The sequence below is a fragment of the Juglans microcarpa x Juglans regia genome, chromosome 6D (assembly GCF_004785595.1).
Source record: "Juglans microcarpa x Juglans regia isolate MS1-56 chromosome 6D, Jm3101_v1.0, whole genome shotgun sequence".
Lineage (NCBI taxonomy): Eukaryota > Viridiplantae > Streptophyta > Magnoliopsida > Fagales > Juglandaceae > Juglans > Juglans microcarpa x Juglans regia.
In genome coordinates, this window is record NC_054604.1 from 38,100,614 (window position 1) to 38,118,962 (window position 18,349).

Sequence of the window (18,349 nt, forward strand, 5' to 3'; positions counted from 1 at the left end):
ATTTTAAAAAAAACTCTATAAAGAAGATTATTAATTAATATATTTTGATATGTTACATTATATTATAAAAGTAGTTTTTGTTGTAGCATACCATCTTAAAGTCAGCTTATAAATTTGTTTTTATGATATATTTTTACAGATCTAATTCTGAAAATACAAAAAGGAATCGTCGAAATTCGAAGGAAAAGATAAGAAAAAACACACGTAAGGCAGAAGGGAAGCGAAGCAAAGTGGCGTGAGGGTGGTGTCGCTGCTGCGCTGGAACCTTCTTCTCCACTCCAGCATCAATTTTGAGAGAGACAGGCAGCGGAAAAGAGAGAAAAAGAGAGAGCGAAGGCAGAAATCTGATTTTATTTTATTTTTATTTATTTTTTAAAAAACTCTCAAACTTGGAAATTAAGGAGAAAACAAAAAAAGTTGACAGAGAGGTAGAGAAGGGGAGGGGCGAATACTTACCAACATAGCGAAAATCGGATCTTTCTGGTGCTTCTCCATTCCTTCGTCTTCGAGCTTACTCTACTCCGCCATCCTTTTGTTTTATCGATGAAAATCTTTCACCTCTTGCCCGTGTGACTCTCATTTTTGGCTTCGGCTCCGTCTCCTGACAGACTCTTCGGCTCGTGAAAACTCATCTTGTCGCTCCTCCAAGAGATTTTCATCCAGCTCTCAAATTACACTTCTTATTTACGGTGCGTTTTTAACTTTCTTATTCTATTGTTTACTCTGTTTCTTCGATGCGTTTAATGCGAGATCTAACCGACTAACCGTTGTCTTGACTTTCCATTGTTGAGGTTTAATGCTATTTGAAGTTTTTTTTTTTGGAGAGCGTTTTGTGACTGCTGTAAATGTGATACGACTTCATTATGTTGCATTGATTTCGGAGCTATTGTCAGCGACTTTCTTCTTTCTTTCTGTTTTGCTAAAATTTGAGGCTTCGAGTTGTTTTTTGAGGTTCCTTTTGTTTTTTGTTTTCTTACCCATTTACGTTGTTCTTCTGCAATATCATAACTCATAATAGCTCTCTGAATAAGTGAAAAACCGTGAAAGGTGGTGAACTGAGCATCGGATTGAGTTCTTTTTTTTTTTATTTTTTATTTTTTGGAGTCTAAGCGATGCAGATCTATTGTATTTTCAGAATTTCTATTGTAAAATCGAAAGGATTTGGTTGGTTACCTTGGAAGTGATGGGAAAGAGTGAAATTCTGTTTCTTTGATTTTCCCTAGAATTTGAGGGAAAAATAAATGTAACCCCGAAAGTGCAGGTTTTGATGTATTCAGATGCACATGGAAAGTGCCACACATCACAAGAATGTTGGTTCTGTCTATTATTCAAATATAAGTTTGTCACTAATTGTTTTCTTTCTCCCACTGAAATGGAAGTTTTACGAAAACGTTTGACGCTTTACCATATACATACAACAAACTTGATGTCTTAGATTGAAAATTTAGATGCTTAGTTCCTGCTTTCTGTTCTTGGCAGTGCTGAGGATCTTGTATTCATGCCAGTTAGCTTGCTGTGGATTTGTCTTAATCCCCTGAATATTATCGTCAAGACACTTCCTTTTGCTGTGGTCTGAAAATGTCAGGTATGCTTGCTAGTTAGTTTCTGGGATGCATTTACCATGTGCCATTTGCGTTCACTTGCTAAATTTATGGCTTATGATGCTTGATTAATTGGAAGAATGAAAATACAGAGTAAAGATTGTTTGAATCTTTAGCATAGTGCCATGTTGGTGGTGGGATCAGCTTTTATATACGTGATGTTTTGACTACTAATCTTTAATGATCCTATTGAAGGCCAAGAAGGACTTGGGTTTCATGACGAAATTAGAGAGAGAAAATTAGATTTTGAGAATTCTGAAGATGAGAAACGACGATCCAAGATTGGAAACCTCAAGCAGAAGGCAATAACTGCTTCAAATAAATTCACCCATTCTCTTAAGAAAAGAGGGAAAAGGAAAGTCGATTACAAGGTTCCACCAATTTCAATAGAGGATGTACGGGATGCAAAAGAGGAGCGTGCTGTCTATGAATTGCGTCTAAAGCTTCTTCACAGGGATTTGTTGCCTCCTAGGCATGATGACTATCATACTTTGTTGAGGTCAGTTGTATCTTTTATTTTTTAGTGTGCATGAATAAACTGGCTGCTTTGATTGACTGGATTCACCTTTTACAGGGACAAATATCATTCTCAGTGGTAATCCCATTTTTATGTTTCTTTTTTGTGCAGATTTTTGAAAGCTAGAGATTTTCACATTGAAAAAACAATCCAGATGTGGGAAGAAATGATTAATTGGAGAAAAGAATTCGGAACAGACACCATTTTGGAGGTAATGATATTAAATCATGAAACCAGCATTTTAAGTCAGTTCATTTTGTATACACACTGTTAAAACAAGAGGAACTTTTACCGTCATTATCTCAATCTATGCTTCAACCGAATACGTTGAGTGGCATTGGAAAGTAATGTAGTGGGATATTAGTTTTACCATTCCTCTAATGATCAGAATGCATACCATGTCAGAGCGATATTGATCTCACTATGTTAGGCATGATGCTAATTCCATATTGAACTAATAAATATGAAGGATTTTGAATTTGAAGAGCTGGAAGAAGTCATGCAGTATTACCCCAAGGGTACCATGGAGTTGACAAGGAAGGCAGGCCAGTTTACATTGAGAGGCTCGGGAAAGCTCATCCAAGTAGACTTATGCGCATCACCACAATAGATCGATACTTGAAGTACCATATCCAGGAGTTTGAAAGGGCTCTATGTGAGAAGTTTCCTGCTTGTTCTATTGCAGCAAAGAGGCGCATCTGTTCAACAACAACAATATTGGATGTGCAGGGCTTGGTAAGTTGAATTTTCTGCTGGAAAGTCTTTGTCAAACTGAATTGGGTCTATCATGGGAGAATCTCAGCAAAGTTTTGCTGACTTTGTTTTGTGGGGTGGGAGGGGGGGTTGGAATTACCACTGGTTTGTGTTGTTCAATACGTTTCAGAGTTCAATCGGATCTGGCATTCAGCGTTGGTGCTCTAGACACTGCCATCATGCTGGGATACTCTAGATCACACTGTTAATAGGCCTGGACAAGAATAAAATACTAGTTATGTTTATGGATAGAACTTAAAAATCTTTTTGTTCAACTAATGGTTGGTTTTTTGTGTAACTTGCAAGTACTTCTTTCCCGGACTTTAGCTGGCAATTGATAATTATGTTTACTACATGCTTCAATTTACCTGCCTTTTACTTCTGAATAAAACTATGTTTTACACAGGGCATTAAGAATTTCACCCGGGCTGCTGCAAATCTCTTGGCTGCCATGACAAAAATTGACAACAGTTACTATCCTGAGGTATTGGAGTTTTCCAAATGATATTTGGTTTTCCAATATTTTATTGCTATATAACTGTTTCAATAAATCCACAGACATTGCATCGAATGTACATTGTCAATGCTGGTCCTGGCTTCAAAAAGATGCTTTGGCCTGCTGCACAGAAGTTTCTTGATGCAAAGACCATAGCAAAGATACAGGTATGGGATATGTTTAGGCCTATAATATCCCACTATGTTTTTCCCATGCCCTCACCTGACTTTGTATTTGTCTTTTAATATTTCAGGTTTTGGAACCAAAATCACTGCCTAAACTACTGGAACTCATAGATTCCAGGTAATCTGTCAACTGTTCATTCTCTCTTGTTTAAGTGTCATTATCTGTATTGACTCAGAAACTTTTCCTTTCAGTCAGTTGCCAGACTTCTTGGGTGGTTCATGTACCTGTTATGCAGAAGGAGGGTGCCTTAGATCTAATAAAGGCCCATGGAATAATCCTGACATAATGAAGGTAAGCTTTGCTTGTAACAATGATTTTTATTTACATGGTATGTTAATCTTTTTGCGCCTGTTATATGTGGACTTCATACTCCATATTTCGAGCATGTTTAGGCTTGAAATTTCTATTGAACTGCTTGGGCAGTCATGCATTCTCTTTGCACCTGTGAATTCTTCAAACCGTTACCGATCAAAAAAAGAAATTTCTATTGAACTGCTGTCGGAAGATTAACCTTAACCCATGTTTAGCTTGTACATAATGCGGAAGCAACATTTATGGGGCAAATCACCAGAGTTCCTATTGACCTGCAGAAAGTTGACACTTACACTAAGATACAGCCGCTTAAGGCAAGCCTTAGTTTCATTGGCACAAGTATGATGTGTTAGTGGTATATCTTTTCCTAGATGCCTCATTCCTTTTTTTTTTCCCCATCTAAATTCAGGGAAGATGCAGTGATACATCAACAGCAGAGTCAGGGTCAGATGTTGATGATCCTTGTTCTCAAGTAGTACGAAAGAGCTCCACATTTCCTGATTTGGCTCCAGTTCCTGAAGAAGTGAGTTGTAAAACCTGTGGCTCATATTGATTGTGATGATTATAATTTGTACGTGGGAGAATGTATTGTGTTTGTTTTCTACTATTGGTATGCAGGTTAAGGCAGCAGATCCAATTGCCTACTATAGTTGTGATGATAATTTTTCTCTGGCTGATAAAGCCGTGAGAAGCCATGAAGGAGAGGGACGTTCTGAGGATCGACCACATAAAGCTGATGAAATGGATAATGCTCTTGATGTGGGAACATCAAGTTTGGAAGGTACTTGCTAATATAATCTATTTTGACTGTCATTTTTTTTGTAGGATATGTTATATAAACACATTGTTAGTGACTCATTTGGCTCTGTGAACATTTTTAAAAAGTTCATTAATAAGCATGAATATTGCTTATATAGGTTGTTACCATATAGCTGCCGATCATTATTATCCTTTTTGTTGGACTTATTTCTTAGATTGATCTCTTGTCAGGTACTGGAGTCAACCATTGGTTCAAATCTGTTAAGGAAAAAGTTGAAAATGGTGATTTTCTATGTGTTGCAAGAGCACTGTTATCTTTTGCAGTTGGACTTGTTGCATTTTTCCGAAGTCTACGATTTGAGCTATGGAGAAGGCAGACTAATGTTTACCCATCAAATTTGATGGATAATGACATTAATCGCCATTCACCAGCTGTTGAAACTGCGAATGAAGAAGACCGTGTCATTACTTGCATACAGCGTCTTCAGAGACTGGAAAAGGTATATGAGGAACTTAGCAGCAAGCCTGCTGGAATTCCTTTGGAAAAGGAGCAAATGCTTATGGACTCTTTCGACAGGATCAAGTCTGTTGAGGCCGACCTTGAACAAACAAAGAAAGTAGGCTTCGTTCTAAGTGGTTTAGTCACATGAAATAGAACTTTTGATTGCAATGATAATGATGTGGATTCATCTTCTTGTTACAGGCACTACATGTGGCAGTGGTGAAGCAACTAGAGATTGCTGAGTTGCTAGAAAAATTACAGGAGTCTAAATGTCATGTAAGTATTGTGTTTCCTGTATGGTAAAGATCATTAAGCTGTCCGATAGGGACTTTTGAGGCTTGAACCTATTGGGAGTCCCTATGCTTTGAAGTATTGAAAAGAACTGAGGCCATGCCACTTCATTCACTTTCCTCCTCCTATCTTCTCATCTTATCTGACAGGATTTCTGCTAATTTGTAGAGTACCACCATGTTCTCCAGTTTGTTGTATAAACAAAATTATTAAAACACTTTGCAACAGTGCAGTATCTGTCACGATATCCTGTAAGGGTGTTACCTGCTCCCCCTCGGACGGGGGCCACCCTGGGCCAGGGGGGAGAAAGAGAGAGAGAGTTGGGCCCCTAGGGCCCAGCCCCACCACTTGAGGGGCGGATTGACCCCCACGGCTGTCCGTCCCTCCCCCCACCCACGGCGAAACAAAACCCCCACCACTCAAAACCAACCGAAAAACAAAAACAAAATCCAAAACCAACCCAGAGAGAGGGGAAAGAGAGAGACACCGTGGGAGGAGGATAAGGAGGAGGCGTTTTAAACAAAAACCTAATGTAAAACGACGATGTTTTGGAGACTTGTCTCCAAAACGACATCGTTTTATTAAACAATTTGTTTGTATGTATGTAAAATCTGGGCCTGGGCTGGGCAGACGGGGTAAACCCCGAGCAGGCTTGGGCCCAGCCTGGGCCCCATCCCCCATTCCCCAGCAGCTGCTGGGTGCAGGCATCCCCGCCTGCACGCTGTCCGTTTATGGATGGTGGCCCCCGCCCCAGCCAGGTGGGGGTTGGACCTTTGTTTTTTGGGTGGGGGGGGGGGGGGGGGGGTCGTGGATGGTACCCCTAATATCCTGCACTCAAAACTTCAGTGGAAAACTTGCTGGTCTTGAAATTAAGATATTGCATGTGTATCCTGAATGTATATCGTCTTGAACTATGATCAATTTACGTAGGTTTGATCACGTTGAAGTCACAATGTGGAGCTTGCAAACAAATTCTTATAGTGTGGTTCAAACATGATATTCAAATTATATATATGTATATATATTATTGAGGTTATTTTGAAACTTTGGAATATACTCGATGCAGCGGAGAAAATTGTTCTGCTGAATATTTGAAGATAGTCGAAGAACAAAGCTACAGTTGCAGAGAGGAGTTTGATGCAGACAAGCATGCCAGAATCCGTGGGCAACCTCCGTTGTGGGACATACTTGGATCAGCCGTTGGGAAGACAAATCCTCTCTTTCATCACCTATACCATCCTCAAGTAAGTAGACAGTTCTTGACAAAATTTACGGTTGAGCTGTACGGGCTGTTCGGGGCTCCTCTCAGCTTTGGAACAATGTAGAGAAAGGAAAGAAGTTAATGAAATGCTACACAACCTTGCAGCAAAATTTTTTGTTTTCCTGTTTCCATTCTTCCCCCTCTTCAGGCTCCCACTGGCCATAATTCTGATCAACTTTGAGATTTGAGGCACTGTAAATAAACTTATTGATGAATTGTTAAACACAAAACTAAAATCATTGAGTTGACGCGGCCTGTGGGAGATAGAAAGACAATGAAATATGAGACAGTTTTATAGTTCCAAAACGAGTACTTGGTAGTGCAAATTTTATTACACTTACATTTTTTTTTTTTTTAATAAATTGATGCGACAGTCTGTGGCAGTTGATATAGCTTCATGAACCCAAACCCTTTTTTCACATCTTTGTCTCATCCCGTCTCCTCTGTTGCTTGTCTTTGCCTTGCATCGCCGCCCCAAGTTCCACTCCATGCTAGCCGTGGTTTCTATGGACTAACAACTAAACCAAAAACTCGCAATATGATCGTGGATCTCAACGGCCGAAAGCCCATGATTGTGTGGGTCTTCACATAAGGAGAAAGAGAGAAGATATTTGTGGCTGTAGGTATCCATAAGTACTACGGGACGGATCTGCTACTACGGATTTCCTCAACTAGAGGGAGACCCGTGATTGTAATCTCGATCTCCAAAGATTCATGACCAGCCACTTCAGATTATAAAATGGATGCTGTGAAGTTTGGAACACCTTTTACATTCTCTGAAGTGTAAAAGAATATGTGGTCGGAGTGAGAGACAGACAGACAGACGCATGTGTAATGTTAACTCACACGCAGATATAATCATAATGCAGTGGGTTGGGAATCGAAATCCTGATTTAAAGATTGTGAGAAATGTACTGAATCAAATGAGCGTCGTATATAGCATTTTCCAACCTAAAATGAGGGACCGACACGGTAGAAGTGCAGTGATTTTTTATTTTTTTTTAGAGGATGATAGTGAATAGGATGACACGTTTACTTGAGAATGGAAAGTTCGTGGTTTATAATGATTCTAAATAACTCAGATTTTAATATTGACTAGTCTTTTTTAGTTTAAGTCTATATTTATTTTGTAATTTCTTTGTATTTGTTATAAAATATATTACAGCCAATCATAATCCAAATTATGAAGTATGGAATGCTAGTTACTATACCTACAAAAGAATGATCCGACAAAGATGTTAGGGATCTAATGTAAGGACATACGATACTTCAAATTGAGTATAAACTGGTGGTGAATAAGACCCCATATTACATGGGAAGAAGAATTTGTTGGGGTTTATAATTATTCAAATAATTATAAGGAGAGGTTTGGATAGTGAGTTGAGATGAAATGAAAGTTGAATAAAATATTGTTAGAATAATATTTTTATTTTTTGAATTTAAAAAAGTTGAATTGTTTATAATATTTTATTTGAGAATTTAAAAAAATTGTAATGATTAGATGAGATGATATAAGATGAGTTGAGATGCTCTCTGAATCCAAACATGGCATAATTGTAACTTTACTCTATCATTTTGGAGGCCCACAACAAAAAATAAAAAGCCATTTTAGAGTATAAGTATATAAATGACTTGAACGTTACTTAATCGTTACAAGTGGTATCAAAACCATTTTTGAAGTGTAAGGCATGAATTGTGCACCATATTACAAAATGATATGGAAAAAAAAAACTAAAGATTTAAGGGAAGAGAGTGTAATATCAAAGATTAAGGGCTAGTTTGAGTAGTGAAGTATTCTACTATTTATTATTTTATTATTATTTTTTATTACTATTCAATACTATTTAATATTCTATTATTATTTTTTTACTATTATTCACAAAATATTTGAGATCACCTCACTATTCAAACGCAATCTAAGTTACAAATTGCAAGAAGGTAAATAAGATCCTAACTCGATTGGAAGAGAGAAATTCTTATGGTTTATAATAATCCCAATGAGCTATACTTTAATCTCAACTAGTTGTTTTTATTGTTTATTTCCAGACCTGAGTCGCGTTTTCCTTGAATTGTTAAAATAAATAAATAAATAGTTGCGTACCCTTTTTGCTATGCATATGAGAGCTAAATTTATCAAATTGAGAATATGCGATACATACAAATTTTAAATGCACAAATTTCATGCAAGTTATTTATAAAAAAACAGATCTTACCATTTATCAATTTTTCTTAATGTGATCTATATTTTTATAAAAAATTTGTACAAAATTTATACATTTGTCATTAGTACCTAGTATTACTCTATTGAAAAGAGGAGAAGTCGAATACCAGAAAAAAAGGAGGTTGAGTATTATATGACCGAGCTAGTGATGGCATGACCGATCATGAACAAGATGGCATGACCGACATCAACAAAGCTTCTTAGATATTACTTCCAATTGTGATTGATATTGCAATTTTGTCACTCAAACTTGTAACTTATAAATGTATTGCTGAATGATGGATTTGCTTCATAAATATCATATGCTAACTTATGATTCGTCTAAATCAGCTGTCAAATCTAATAGAGTGATTTGATATCGTTTAGATATTGAGATGAGATGAAAAATTTAAAAATATAGTTAAATAATTTAAATTAAGATGTTTTGTGAGATTTTAAAAAATGAGAAAGAAAAAATTGAATAAAAAATTTATAAAATTAAAATTTTGTAATAATATAATTATAAATATATAATTTTTATTTTGGTATTTAAAAAATTTGAATTGTTATTTATATTTTGTTTGAAAATTTGAAAAAATTATAATGATTAATTGAAAAAAAATTAAGATTTGAAAATTAAAAATTAAAAATTAAAAATTAAAAAATATTTATATTTAAATGATATTAAGATATTAAGAGAGAGATCGCGATGGCAACCAGTTTTCGCGTTTCCTGCTGTCACCCACTTCGAATTTTATACGCCTGTCCGCGCTTTTTCGTTGTTTTTACTTAAGAATACCAAAGAAAGCCCAGCTGTTCCGTTTGGTGTGTATGTGATGAATGTCCCGACTCCCACTATCGTCTCTCTGTCTGTCTGTGATTTTTGTTTTTGTCAACTACTATCTGAACCTCTTTAATCTAAAGTTAATAGAGAGAGAGAGAGAGAACCGGTCTTTCTCTCACGCGCAAAGAAAACCCAAGAAAGTATGGCGTCGAAATGCTTCTTGTGCTTCTGCTCTGCAATTTTCTTCTCCTTCCTTTTGATGGGTCTCTTGGTTTCTTCTTCTTCTCCTTCCACTTTCATTTCAGGTGCTTTTAGTCTCTCGAATACTTATGTCTTTCTGAAACACTTCACTCTTCCTATTTCTTTGTTTTTTAACCTTTTTTTTTCCATGTGGGTTTCATTGCAGATAGTATCTTTGAATCTTACTCATCTACTGGCCGGAACCTTCTTCAAGCTAGAAAAGGTGTTAATCTTCACAAAATTTTCTGGGCTTAATATTATATTCATGGCAGTGAGATCTGATGGGTCGATATTTCTAGCTTCGGTTTATGCCCGTTCTTTCAATTTTCTTCAATTAGATCATGCTGGATAATGAAGACACATCAGATCCATTATGTTGTGCAGCATGTTTGTTTGACTCGCTAGCCGATTCAATTCAATAGGCTAACAAATCTCAATTTTTTAGGCCTGTGTTCGTTTATGGCTTTTTGCCTTTCAGATTCCTTTCTGTTATTTCCTTTTTAGGATTTTCTTTTCTGTTATTCCGTTCTGGTTTTTAGTTGACGGGATTACAAAAAAGACATTGAGGAATTAACTGAATTAAAGCCAAACGATTAAGGTGTATGATTTTTTGCTTGATTATTCTTCAGGCTATGGATTCTGTATATACCCTGTGATGATTGAATATCTGGCTAGTTTTTTATGGGCATTTCTATGTTTTATGTTGTGTTTGAATTTGCAAAGATCCTATTTTTTTCTTTTACCTCAGAGGAGGCATATTTGGTAGAGAACATGGCAAAGGATAAAGTGATTGATCTCAACTTAGGTTACATTGCAAGATATTTGTTGCAATCTTTTAAAGGCTATATCGTTCCACAATTAGGCTTTGTTTGTTGTGGCTTGGGAAAAAAACTAGGAAAATCAATTACCCACTATGGAAATTAGGTTAATTTCTTGAGCATTATTACAGTTTTACTTAATTTCCTTTGGTCTATCCTGTATTCAAGAGGTGATAGTGGTCTAATGATGCGTTACTTATGATATGTGCAGCTTGCCCGGTGAACTTCGAATTCTTGAACTACACAATCATCACAAGCAAATGCAAAGGGCCTCGGTACCCAGCTGATCTTTGTTGTGCGTCATTCAAGGAATTTGCTTGCCCTTACGCGGACGTGTTGAATGATTTAACAAATGACTGCGCTACAACCATGTTCAGCTACATTAACCTCTATGGAAAATACCCACCTGGCCTTTTTGCCAGTGAGTGCAGAGAAGGGAAGGAGGGTCTTGCATGCCCTGCACCAACACCATCAGAGTCGGCCAATGAAAGTGAAAGTGAGACCGTGTGCTACCCATCGTCACTATTGATGCTCACAGCTGGTTTCTTGCTGGGGTTACTGACTTTATAAAAGCCCCAAAGTCAAATATCCTTCCTTTTTTTTTCTCTCCCTCTATATTTTTATGACCTTGTGAAGACAAATTTTTTTCATACTATCAGGTTCTTGCCCACGCTTTCCTTTGTATATCAGCAGCTGGAGCTGATAATTTTCAGTTTGGCATTCCCAAAATTCATTTATGTATCAATTTGTACTTTGTTGGCCCCGAATGGTTGGGGACCTGGGGTTAGGAGTTTGTTCTATCCTTTTTTATTTTATTTTTATAAGTTGGAGTTTGTTCTATCCTGGATGTCGCTTTGTGCGTTGGTACGCCTAATGTGCTACGAAAGTTGATTAAAGTACCGATTATATTCATTGAGTGATCATTTTGCACTTGTAAATCTATTGTATGAAGCAAGTGAGGAAGATGTGGGCCCAAGATGCAGTTATGGCGACATATCTGTTGCTGGATTTAGTTTGAGTGGCTGTGGATAGCTCAGAGCTGATAAGAAAAGACCAAAATCAAATTATCTTGCGTCCACTTTCAGAGCTTGTTCGAATTATAGAGTACAGGCGTTTCCCTAATTGGCTGGAAAGGCCATTTGCTACCATCGAGCTTTTAAAATCAGATGATGGCTTCTCTCTCATCTCCATCCTCTCCCAGGCAGAAGTTATCTATCGCATTAGCGAGGACTCCAATTAGAATTCCTGCGGCTATCCACTTACTTAAGTTGTGCCGCAACTTACAGGAAGTAAAACAAATACATGCCCGGTTGGTTGTGTCCGGATTCCTTGAACTCCCTTCGAGTGCTGGGAGGCTACTCGAGTCATATGTTACAGTGTCACAGCTCAAATTTGCCATTTCACTCTTTCAGAGACTACCTTCTCCTGATGTATTTGCATACAACACCATGATCAGAGGCCTAACACTGGGTAAGTCTCCACATGATTCCATCTTACTGTATAATGAGCTGTTGCTACATGGCATAGCCCCGGACAATTACACTTACACCTTTGTCCTCAAAGCATGTTCCCATTTGGAAGCGCTCTCTGAAGGTAAACAAGTGCACGGCCAGATAATTAAATCTGGAATAGCGCCCAATACGCACGTTCATAGCATTCTGATACATATGTACATGATTTCAGATAGCATTGTTTGTGCAGAACGAGTTCTTGCACAATTCTCAGAAGAGAACACACATGCTAAGAATTCTTTAGTCTCTGGGTATCTAAGTCAAGGCCATGTAGAAAAGGCTAGAATACTGTTTGAAACCATAGAGACAAAAGATGTAGCATCTTGGAGTGCTATGGTCACAGGATACACGAAGAACGGCATGTATTCGGAGGCATTAGTTGTCTTTCGGGACATGATGGTTTCCCAAGTCCATCCAAATGAATCAACATTCGTGAGCTCGTTGTGTGCCTGTGCTTATTCGGGGGCATTGGACCAGGGAAGATGGATCCATGCATATCTTGATAAAGCAGGGATTAAGATTAGTGTTACTCTAGGTACTGCTCTTATCGACATGTATGCCAAGTGTGGCAGCATAAAATGTGGCTATGATATCTTCCGAAGTATGCCTCAGAGAGATATAGTAACATGGGGAGTAATTATATCTGGATTCGCCATGCATGGTGAAGCTAAAATATGTTTTCAACTATTTGATGAGATGGTTGCTAGCGGAACATATCCAAACGAAGTGATATTTGTGGCTATATTATCTGCTTGCTCCCATGCGGGATATGTTGAACTTGGACATCATTATTTCTATAAAATGATTCATGATTTTGGGATCAGACCAACAATTGAGCATTACGGATGCATGGTGGACTTGCTTGGCCGTGCAGGGCAGTTGTCAGAGGTAGAAGAGTTGATTGCGTCAATGCCAGAAGCGCCTAATTCGATTATATGGGGAGCGTTTCTCAGCGGTTGTAGGACCTATGCTGACGTGAGGAGAGGAAGTTATGCATTCAGATGCCTTACTGATCTTGAGCCAATGTCAGGAGACGGGTATAAACTTGCAGGGCTCATGTTGGCCAGCGCCGGTGAAAAAGCTGATGCAACTAAAATTAGGGGATTCATCAAGCAAAATGACTTGGAAACAACATGTGGAACTAGCCTTGTTGAAATAGATGGTGTCGTCCATGAGTTCACTGTAGGGGATGTAGATCGTAGAAAGCTCAGAGAGATCTATGGATTATGGAATGGCTTTTGAGGATGACATACATATATAATATACACATAAGGGACTCGGAGGTCAAACCGGTACCCCATCAAACAGTGAATTGTAGGAAAACTAAGGAACAACTCGTTTAAGAAATCGAAACACGAAACAAAACCAGAAATAAAATTACTCATCGTGGATTGACCAGCATGCATGGCAATGGCCTCCCTCTTATCTCTCTCTGGTCTCTCACTCTATGCGCACGGGCGTGCGCATGTGCTCGTGGAGGGCTAAGCAGGAGTGTTGCCTTTTCAATCTTGTGATGAGAAGATTGCAAAAGCAAAGTCACGAGTGTATTCATTTCAAGTCAAATATAAAAAATGTGGTATATATCGACTATTCAAATTTATAAAGATTCACTAGAAGAGAGATTGCATGGATAAGAAGTTTTCATTCAAGATAAGATCAAGTGTACATAGCGTATAATATCTATATTCAAATTATCCATAACCTCCTCCTCTACATAAGTTATTCAAAAATAAAAAATAATATCACAACGTTAACAAATTTGCTGGCTCGAAATATCAGTAACAAATATTCTCAGATTTGACTCGACACACTTGTTCCCTTGGCATGTGGTGTGCCGTTAGGATCATGATCATTTTGAACTTTATCTCCAATACGCCCCCTCAACCGAATGGGCAGGTCTTGAACATGAAGGTTGTCTCGCAGAAGCTGAAAACGAACAGATGACAGTGGCTTTGTTAATAAATCCGCGAGCTAATCCTTAGTGGGCAAAAAGGAGACCTGAAGCTTTTTAGCTAAAACTTGATCCCGAACATAGTGAAAATCAATTTCAATATGTTTAGTTCTGAAATGGAAAACTGGATTACAGGACAAACAAGAAGCTCCAATATTATCATGCCACAATTTTGGACTTGTCACTAGGGGAAACCGTAGATCATGCAAGATTCAATGTAACTTAGCTGCTGTGTTGGAGGGGGATTTATATTCTGATTCAGTGCTGCTACTAGCCACACCTTGTTATTGTTTGCAGCTCTAACTGATCAGATTGGATCCATGAAAAATGCAGTATGCCCCAACACCACATCTATCATCTCTGTCGCCAGCCCAGTCAACATCATTAAACCCTCGAAGAGAATGATCTGATGTACTATGTAAACAAAGTCCATAGCCCACTGTGAACATTAGATACCGAAGGATTCGTTTGACAGCTTGTCAATGAGTGTCCTTGGGTTGATGCATGAACTACTAACACGGTGGACCGCGAAAGCAATATATGAACGAGTGAATCCCAAGTAATGTAATACACCAACTATAAAGTTGAGGGTCAGAAAAATCATGACCGTCGAACTTAGATAAACTACAAGTGGAACTTAGATAAGCCCTACGGGTGTCAAATAGGGCTTCGCTTCATGCATGTTAACCCATTGTAACAGGTCGGCTACATATTTTCTCTACGTCAAATAAAGATCATGGCCATCGAACAAAGCCATTACACCGAGAAAATATGATAGATTTCCTAAATCTTTCACGGGAAAAATAGCTCTAAGTTGCCGAATAAACTTATCAATTTCATATGAAGAGGTCCCGGTGATGATTATATCATCAATATATATAAGGATGGAAATAGAAAAGCCATTGTTATGAAGCGTGAATAAAAAGGTATATGCCCTTGAACCAACAAATCTCATTTGCTGTAATTTTTTTGTCAACCTAGAGAACTAGGCTCTTGGAGCCTGTTTAAGGCCATATAAGCTCTTCTTTAAGCAGCACACATGATTAGGAAAATCAGGGTGAACATACCCTTGAGGTTGTTGCATATAAAGTACTTCTTCCTTCAGTTGGCTATGTAGAAATGCATTCTGGATATCAATATGCCAAATACTCCATTGTCGTGTAACAACTAAAGATAATAACATCCGTATAGTCCCTGGCTTAACCATGGGACTAAAGGTCTCCGTGAAGTCCATACCGGGTTGCTCATGATAGCCTTTCACCACTAGTCGTGCTTTAAAGTGCTCAACATTGCCATTTGCATGTCTTTTAATTCGGAACACCCACTTATTTCCGACAAGATTATTACTGGACTTGGATGGGACAAGATCCCAAGTATCATTTCTTACAAGAGCATTAAACTCAATGTCCATGGATTCATGCCAGTGGTGATGTTTAGATGCCTTAGAGAAACAAGTAGGTTCTGTAAGAGAAGAGATATAATTAGTAAGCAAACATTGAGGTAGTGGGTATCGGGCTATACCAACATAAAGAGCTTTTGACTTGAGGGATTTTGTCTGAGATCAAGTAAGCATGCGATTCTGTTGGCGTGGCATTTGGTCAACTGATTGGGTTATATCTTGAGAGATATTCGGCATATCATTTGAATTTGGAGGATTAGGTTGGCGAGAAGTTCCAACAACATCATTTGAAGTTTGAGTGAGATTCCTTACTTGTACTTGAGCATCACCTGAGCGTAACAAAGTAGACTTAATATCCAAATGCGCCTGATTTTGCGGATTGACCTGGTCACTTGGCAGCTGGTCAGTTGAAAATATGAGTGGACCTGCATGGTTAGTATGAGTATTCAGGTGACATAAAGAGGGTGGTAACGAAAAGATTTTTGGTTCGGGAGGATTGGGTTCTGAGGACTCTTTTTGGTATGGAAACAAAGATTCATAAAAAATGACATGGCGCGAGATATATTTTCCCTGTGGCCAAATCAAGACATTTGTAGTCCTGGTGTGATAGACTGGAACCTAGAAAAATACAAGTTTTGGAACAAAAATCAATTTTATGTTTGTTATAATCATACAAGTTTGACCAACAGACATCCAAAAATATGCATGAACAAGTAGTTAGGTTTCTAATTATAAGCCATTCCAAAAGGTGATTTGTTGTTTAGGTCTTTGGAAGGGAGATAATTAATAATATAAGTTGTAATTAGAAAGGTGTCTTCCTAATAAGGTTTTGGAAAATTTGAATGATTCAGCAAAACTAAGCCCATTTCAACAATTTGACGATGTTGACGTTCAACAGAACCCAATTGTTCATGCGTGTAAGGGCAAGCCAAACGATGTTGAATTCCACATATTTTGAAATAATTATTTAAACATCTATACTCACCCCCCCAATCGGTTTGAATGACCTTAATTTTTGAATCAAAATGCCGTTCAACATATTTTTGAAATTGAATAAAAAATAGTTTCAACGTCAGATTTCAATTTCAAAGGAAACATCCAATGAATTTAGTAAAGGCATCCAAAAAACAAATATAATAACGAGATCTATAACTAGAAACAACAGAGCTGGGCCCCCAGACATCCAAATAAATTAACTCAAGAGGTCTTAAAACAAAATGAATTGAAGTAGAAAAAGGTAAATTATGACTTTTAACCATCTCACACTCAGGACAAACATTTTGTCTCTTATTGGAACCAATTGGTAAATTATTATTGCCAAGCACATGTTGAACAAAAACATAGGATGCATGACCATGATGACGATGCTACTCTGTAACAGAGACCTTAGCACTAACAAAGGCAGATGGAAAACAACATTGAAGAGATGGAAAGAAGCAATAAAGGCCATTAGACACATATCCTTTATGTAGGACGTTCCTCGAGTAATCCTTAAGCAGAAAAAAGAACTGTGAAACTCAAAATAAGCATGGTTATCTTGAGCAAATTTTTTAACAGAGAGAAGATTTTTTGTAATTTAAGGTATGACAATAATTTTATCAAGAATAAAGGATGAAGACAAATTAGATAAAGAGGCAGTTCCAATATGAGTTATTTTCAAACTTGTAACAATTTGAATTTGATCATTGCCAGAAAAATCATCACTTCAGATATTTAGATTACTCATGTTTTTGGTCAGATGATACATTGCATCAGTGTCGGGATACCACTTTTGTTCAGTTGACTGTTGCTGAGTTTGGTTGGAGGCTAGGTTTGCTTGAGGATTTGGGCGAGTTGGTGAGGTCTGGAAATTTCGATCAAAACGCTTCCAACAACAGGAAGCTATGTGGCCAGGCTTCTCACACAGTTGACACCACACACTGTTGTTGCTGCGACCACCTCCACGGTTGCCATTGAATTGACCACACCCCCTGCCTCGAGAAGCTGATGAGTTGCCATGATCTCGTCCTCCTAAAAAGGGTTGTTGTTGGGTGGCAACATTGGTCGAAGCCGTAGGCAAGGACATAAGTTGATTATTATGCTGAATGCGAGTCTGACACGTTAGGAGCATGGAATAAATTGAATTATCACGGTGAGACACCATGGAAACAAGAGTCATATTATGGAACGAGCCCATCAAGCAAATACATGATAATATCTTCACACTTTAGAGCTTGACCAGCAATGGTCAATTCGTCTGTGAGACGTTTTATCATCATGAAGCAATTAGTCGCATGTTGACTTCCTTTCTATAGAGTAGAGAGTTGAGAGCGAACGTGTACTGCTTTAGCACGAGAATGTGATGTAAAGGGAGAACTTAAGGCCGTCCAAACTTCAGCAGAGGTGCTGCAATGAGCGACTTGGGCTAGTACCTCATTAAAAAGAGAAGAATTGATGAAGTTAAGGATAAAATTATCCTAGGTTTCCCAAACATCATAGGACGGGTTGGGTTGTAGAGCCATCAGAGGCAGTGATGGTTTTAGCAGGTTGCTGAATGGTGCCATCTATATAGTCGAAAACCTTCTGGCCTTTGAGTTAAGGTAACATGTGGCACCCTAGCCCCCGCTTGGGATTGGATGGTGACTGAAACACCGGGACATGTAACGCATGGCTACACACCTCTCTTACATGACAGATCAAATGCAATGCACCTAAGTACACTAGCAGTATGCAATAAAAATTGTAGCAAAAAATAATAAAAGTCGGATAATCTAAGCAATTGCAAAGCA

The 18,349-nt window shown here is 38.0% G+C and overlaps 3 protein-coding genes across 3 annotated transcripts; all 3 read left to right on the top strand.

Annotated features, from left to right (window-relative positions):
• The first annotated feature begins 212 nt into the window (after positions 1-212).
• LOC121234786 (phosphatidylinositol/phosphatidylcholine transfer protein SFH13-like) lies at positions 213-6,680 on the top strand. Its single transcript, XM_041130888.1, is given in 16 exon segments — positions 213-689; positions 1,480-1,585; positions 1,797-2,100; positions 2,230-2,329; positions 2,588-2,636; positions 2,639-2,853; positions 3,278-3,355; positions 3,430-3,534; positions 3,621-3,670; positions 3,745-3,844; positions 4,081-4,179; positions 4,275-4,388; positions 4,484-4,646; positions 4,856-5,241; positions 5,328-5,402; positions 6,484-6,680. Coding segments are annotated over 15 exon segments (1,866 nt in total). The 5' UTR covers positions 213-689; positions 1,480-1,578; the 3' UTR covers positions 6,505-6,680.
• A 2,922-nt stretch (positions 6,681-9,602) lies between these two features.
• On the top strand, positions 9,603-11,632 carry LOC121234992 (GPI-anchored protein LLG1). The gene is made up of 3 exons (XM_041131167.1): positions 9,603-9,967; positions 10,069-10,125; positions 10,932-11,632. The coding sequence occupies exons 1-3, from the start codon at positions 9,865-9,867 to the stop codon at positions 11,288-11,290; spliced, it is 519 nt and encodes a 172-aa protein (XP_040987101.1). The 5' UTR covers positions 9,603-9,864; the 3' UTR covers positions 11,291-11,632.
• Positions 11,633-11,741: 109 nt separating this feature from the next.
• LOC121234991 (pentatricopeptide repeat-containing protein At1g08070, chloroplastic) lies at positions 11,742-13,807 on the top strand. The gene has a single exon (XM_041131166.1). It carries the CDS (start codon positions 11,887-11,889, stop codon positions 13,471-13,473), a length of 1,587 nt encoding a protein of 528 aa, XP_040987100.1. The 5' UTR covers positions 11,742-11,886; the 3' UTR covers positions 13,474-13,807.
• Positions 13,808-18,349: the final 4,542 nt, after the last annotated feature.

What these genes read in the sequence shown, in the direction of transcription:
- LOC121234992 (XM_041131167.1), top strand. Translation starts at nt 9,865, where the DNA reads ATGGCGTCGAAATGCTTCTTGTGCTTCTGCTCTGCAATTTTCTTCTCC. An exon ending in TCCTTCCACTTTCATTTCAG is followed by an intron (nt 9,968 to 10,068) that starts GTGCTTTTAGTC and finishes GTTTCATTGCAG; the next exon opens with ATAGTATCTTTGAATCTTAC. An exon ending in CCTTCTTCAAGCTAGAAAAG is followed by an intron (nt 10,126 to 10,931) that starts GTGTTAATCTTC and finishes TGATATGTGCAG; the next exon opens with CTTGCCCGGTGAACTTCGAA.
- LOC121234991 (XM_041131166.1), top strand. Translation starts at nt 11,887, where the DNA reads ATGATGGCTTCTCTCTCATCTCCATCCTCTCCCAGGCAGAAGTTATCT.